The following is a 5963-nucleotide window of genomic DNA, read 5'->3' as shown; positions in this document are numbered from 1 at the left end:
AAATAGCTCTTCTGATCTTAAAGGAGATGGGTCAGGGAAAAGTACATTTTTGGAACAGAACTAAAAGAAAATATTAAATACTACGAGCTTCTAAGCATCACCAAAACCACTGCAACACAATGCCCAAGTGCAGAAGCTTCAAAAATATTCCTAGCTGATTACTACTTATTTAAGGAGCCATCAACATACAGCTCTACTGATTTTATGATTCGTGGTAGAGTTTCACGATAAAGGAAACTTGCATACAGCTCACTTCCACCCCCTCATCTTATGAGCCAAATATCCATTTTCTATAGTCACTGCTATAGTTTGCTAAACAGGAAAGCAGGAAAAGAAGTATTGCCTTCATACTATCAATTATAAGTCCACCTCACCGAGCTCCATGAGCCGTTTTTCCCCTCTTCTGTCCGCAACTGTCCTGGCTGGTTCCCCGGTTACACAACCGGCACCTTGCAAACCAACATTCCCCTGCCTAACGTGTTACGAACCACTTATGCGTTACTCAGCTGGCCCCTATGCTATCTTCTGCCTCTAGATGAACTTTAAAAAGGCCAAACCTCGGCTTACAGAGCAGAACGACACTCGAGGACTGTGACAAGAGCAAGCCCAGGCCCTGGCCCAGGCCCATGCCCGGACCCAGGCCCGGACCCAGCCGGGACAGTTACAGACAGAAGAGGGGAAAAACGGAATGGGAGAGGCCAGGACGGAGCTTTTTGCTGCCTGGGTCTGTCAGGTTGGGGCAGGAGGACAGAACCCGGGGCGGTTAGGTGGTGGGGCCAGTGGGGAAAGGAAGAAGGAGCACGCCTCAGATTTGTAAGCATGGCCATCAAATCTCAGAAGAGTAGTAGTGTGGGGTGGTTTTTTTTTTTCAGAGAGGAAGGCTACTGTCTCTCAAAGTGCTTGGCTTTGAGAGTTAGGCTGCTTGTTTTAAGCCATTCAGAAATTCCTTAGTAAGATGAATGTCTTGTGTCCCTATCTTGACGGGAATTGACAAGATTTTATGCACTGTGTAGTCTGTCAATTTTTATATTAAGTGAAATTACTTGTTTACCTTGAAAAGTATTTAGGATTATTTCTTAAGTATAAATATGTACTTGTTTACAAATATCTCTTTTAAAAGAAAATTTTGAGCAGGCACAAGCTAAGTTAAAAGGATATCATATCTAAAAATGTTTTTTTTTCTACTCTTAATACTGAGTGGGTTTTAAAAAAAAATACTGTTTTTCTTTCCTTGCAGCATTAAAATGCATGAAAAGAGAAATACAAAGGAAAAGAATGATGAAAAAACACCTAAAGGAGCTGTACCAGCATACCTGCTGGACAGAGGGGGCCAGTCCCAGGCTAAGGTTCTCTCTAACATGACCAAACAGAAAAGAAAAAGCTGTAAGTAACTGTAATAAAATTTAGATACTTACTATTACTTGTGACAATGACCACTTTGTGTTGTTGATGCTCAGGTGACTATAGCCTACAAGCAAAGTCTAAATATTGATATTGTACAAAACCTGAAACATTGAATAATTGAACAATCTAGGACAAAGTAAGCTTATGCAATATCTTGATCTTTCATAACTTTAAATGCTAGTTAAAATAAGTAGCTATGAGTTGTATAAAAAGTATGGTCTACCGCTACTCTTTAGGGAAATTTTATTTTATGCTTTGGTTGTCCCCTTTCATGTAGCAGTGTTGCATGTAAGACTATTGACTTTTTCTTATTCCCCCCCCCCCAGGGGAAATGGGAGGTTCCTGTGTCAAAGGTCCATGCACAAGGAGAAACAGAAGATTTAAAAGTGATTCATACAGGAAAGAGAAAGAAGGCCTGGAAGAGAATGGTTACAAAAGTTTCTTTTATTGGAGATGGGTTTATTAGGAAGCCTCCTAAACACAAGTAATTCATTTGACCAATGGTAATGTTCTTGAGACTTAAAGAACATTTAAGTAATAATTCTTTTGATTTACTGCTTTGAGTTCCTGTGGTAAGTGTATTGGGTCTGGCTGAGATGGAGTTAGTCTTCCCCATAGCAGCCATCATAGTGCTGTGCTTTGTATTGGTAGCTAGAAAGGTGTTGATAACACACCAGTGTTTTGGCTACTGCTGAGCAGTGCTCACACAGCATCAAGGCTGTCTCCCCAACATTTCCCCCCCCTCACCAGCAGGCTGGGGATGGGCAAGATCTTGGGAGGGGACATAGCCAGGACAGCTGACCCAAAGTGACTAAAGGGATATTCCATACCATATGACATTGGCTCAGCAATAAAAGCTAAGAGAAAGGAGGAGGAAGGCGGGGCATTCGTTATTTACATTTGTCTTCCGGAGCAACCGCTATGCGTACTGAAGCCCTGCTTCCCGGGAAGTGGCTGGACATTGCCTGCTGATGGGAAATAGAGAATAAAATCTTTGTTTTCCTTTTGCTTTTTTTATTAAACGGCCTTTATTTTGACCCACAAGGTTTTTTTCCATCTCATTTTCTCCCCACCTGTCCTGTTGAGGAGGGGAGTGATAGAGCGACTTGGTGGCACCTGGCATCCAGCCAAGGTCAACCCACCACAGTAAGGAAACTTTTTTCTATGATAATGCACTTGATTACTACTGATGTAGAACATTCTTATTAGTTTCTTTGTAGAAATCTAAACTTAGAATAGGCTGAGGGTGGGGAGATGCCCCTGCAGTCACAGTCTGCATTGAAATATCTCAGCTCTTACTCCCATAACTCAGATGATGCCGGTAAGTTAAAGCTACAAGCTGTCAAATTAGCATGGGAAGGCCTTTAATAAGGGCACTTTGAATAACTTCTTTTTTGGGCTACTGTGATTCTGTCAGCTGCAGAAGCCAACTCTGTTCTAGGACTCCCTCCTTGTGGCTTGTTAAGTAAACTTGAAGCACAGAGGTGACCGTATGCAAGGGAAATGCTATGCCTCCAGCCTGGCCTTTTCTTACACAGCTGCAGGATCAGCATGTGGGCTCTAGCTGCCTGGCAGTGCACAGGAGGAAAAATTAAATTCATTAAGAAAGTGTAGTTTTCCTATAAATACCTGTTCCTGTTTCCTTACAGGAATCAACAGAATCACTATAAAGGCTGCCTGTTGGATCATACCTCATTACTATTTTGACAGTAATCTTACACAGAAGCCTTGGATAGATTTTTATTGACACAGAAAAGATTATGGTACTTAGTGGTAAAGTCCCCTTTACAAAGTACAGGTCACTAAATAGAAAGTGTTATAAGAGATAGGTATATAATATTTTACAGTATGTGAGAGGTTTTTCAGTTTTACAAGAATAAAGGAAAAATTTCTAGTCTTAAAAAACAGTAGCACTGTTAAATGCTTTACCATAAACGCCTAATTTCTTCATGGAACAGAAGCCATCTGAGGTAGCAAGTATTCTTCTTGTACTACTATTAAAAATTGGCATCCTGAAAATATACGTAGAAAGCTTTATCTTGTCATTAATCAGGTTTTTAAACAAATCTGGCATTCTGTAGTAGGCAGTGTGGTGGGTTGACCCTGGCTGGATGCCAAGTGCCCATCAAAGCCGCACTATTACTCCCCTTCTCAACTGGACAGGGGAGAGAAAATATAATGAAAAGCTCGTGGGTCAAGATAAGGACAGGGAGATCACTCAGCAATTACCGTCACGGGCAAAACAGACTCGACTTGGGGAAAATCAGTTTAATTTAGTACCAATCAAATCAGAGTAGGATAATGAGAAATAAAAACTAAATCTTAAAAACACCTTCCCCCCACCCCTCCCTTCTTCCTGGGCACAACTTCACTCCCAATTTTCTCTACCTCCTCCCCTTGAGCAGCGCAGGGGGATGGGGAATGGGGGTTGCAGTCAGTTCATCACACGTTGTTTCTGCCACTCCTTCCTCCTCAAGGGGAGTACTCCTCACACTCTTCCCCTGCTCCAGCGTGGGGTCCCACCCATGGGAGACAGTCCTCCACGAACTTCTCCAAAGTGGGTCCTTCCCACAGGCTACAGTTCTTCACAAACTGCTCCAGCATGGGTCCCTTCCATGGGGTGCAGTCCTTCAGGAGCAGACTGCCCCAGTGTGGGTCCCCCATGGGGACACAAGTCCTGCCAGCAAACCTGCTCCAGCATGGGCTTGTCTCTTTCCACGGGTCCACAGGTCCTGCCAGGAGCCTGCTCCAGCGCGGGCTTCCCACGGGGTCACAGCCTCCTTTGGGCACATCCTCCTGCTCTGGCATGGGGTCCTCCATGGGCTGCACGTGGATATCTGCTCCACTGTGGACCTCCATGGGCTGCAGGGGGACAGCCTGCCTCACCATGGTCTTCACCAGGGGCTGCAGGGGCATCTCTGCTCCAATGCCTGAAGCACCTCCTCCCCCTCCTTCTTCACTCACCTTGGTGTCTGCATAGTCTTTCCTCTCTCGTGTTCTCACTCCTCACTCCAGCTGCAGTTTGTGTCCCATTGTTTGGTTTTTTTTTTTTGTTTCCCCTTCTTAAATATGTTAGCACAAAGGTGCTACCACCGTCGCTGATTGGCTCGGCCTTGGCCATCAGCGGGTCCGTCTTGGAGCTGGCTGGAATTGGCTCTATCGGACATGGGGGAAGCTTCTAGCAGCTTCTCACAGAAGCCACCCCTGTAGCCCCCCTGCTACCGAAACCTTTCCACGCAAACCCAGTGCAGCAGATAGCATTCTGTATTCTAGGTTGTTTCATTCTTCCCAGTCTCTTAAAACATATAAAGCTGAGGACACAGTGCTAAAAGTTTTAAGCTAGATTAGTCGTGAGGGCTTAAAGCAAATATTAACTCGTTCTAACACTCCTTATGCAACAGGGCTTACGTTTCAAGAAGGCACATGTGACGCATCCTGAACTGAAAGCTACTTTTTGCCTACATATCCTTGGTGTAAAAAAGAATCCTTCTTCTCCTTTGTATACAACACTGGGTGTAATTACCAAAGGTACCATCATTGAGGTGAACGTGAGCAAGCTTGGCCTTGTGACAGAAGGGGGCAAAGTTATCTGGGGTAAGTAGTTAAACTAGCTCTACTGCAGAACTACTTTTAAAAGTTTTAATTCTTCATTGTCTGATGTATTGTTAAGACCACATCCTATAACTTGTCATAATTGAACCATTGTAAAATGTTAGGTTTGGGCTGTAGCAGAAGCAACTCCTAGGCAGCTCTATAAATGCAAGTTTTAAGTTTTAATTTTAGGCTTTCAGTTCACACTTTTAGCATCAAATTATGTGAAGTTCAGAAAAAAAGACTTAACTTGCTTGCCTATGTCTCGCATTAAGCAGTGCTACAAGCCTATAAAGACCTAACTATGTGAACTATGAACAATTGTATTATGTTTTCAGTGGAAGTTCTGTATAGAAGTATCTTCATAGGATGAGATGGACTTTTTTCAAGTGAGGTTGACTTGAACTATAGCAGAACCTATGACTAGCTATAAGGAAGAAATATTTTATGATGAGGGTAGTGAAGCACTGGAACAGGTTGCCCAGAGAGGTGGTAGATGCCCCATCCCTGGCAACATTCAAGGCCAGGTTGGACGGGGCTCTGAGCAACCTGATCTAGTTGAAGATGTCCCTGCTCACTGCAGGGGGGTTGGACTAGATGACCTTTAAAGGTCCCTTCCAACCCAAAGCATTCTATAATTTTATGATTTTTTTTTTAAATGCACCCATAACTCTAAATGATACATTTATAAAAACAGCCTGAATAAAATATTTTGAGAACCTAAGTTTGCAGCTCAGCAGCAAGCACATTTAGATTTCAAAATGCATTTCAGTTTTGGAACAGGAATTTCCTACACTTCTAAAGCAACTTGTGGATTGAACTTGCAAACATAGAAAATTCTAATTCATTATATAAACTACTTCAAGCTTTTGTAGACATTTAATTCCCTTTTCTCTTTAGGGAAATATGTACAAGTAACGAACAGTCCAGAAAATGATGGCTGTATTAATGCAGTTCTACTTGTCTAA

The 5963-nt window shown here is 42.9% G+C and overlaps 1 protein-coding gene across 1 annotated transcript; it reads left to right on the top strand.

Annotated features, from left to right (window-relative positions):
* The first annotated feature begins 688 nt into the window (after positions 1–688).
* On the top strand, positions 689–5963 carry LOC142596417 (ribosome biogenesis protein NSA2 homolog). Its single transcript, XM_075725519.1, is given in 5 exon segments — positions 689–813; positions 1238–1383; positions 1726–1907; positions 4806–4998; positions 5896–5963. Coding segments are annotated over 5 exon segments (714 nt in total).

This window comes from Pelecanus crispus, chromosome W (assembly GCF_030463565.1).
Source record: "Pelecanus crispus isolate bPelCri1 chromosome W, bPelCri1.pri, whole genome shotgun sequence".
Classification (NCBI taxonomy): domain Eukaryota; kingdom Metazoa; phylum Chordata; class Aves; order Pelecaniformes; family Pelecanidae; genus Pelecanus; species Pelecanus crispus.
The sequence above is the reverse complement of the archived record's forward strand: the minus strand, read 5'-3'. Positions and strand labels throughout refer to the sequence as shown.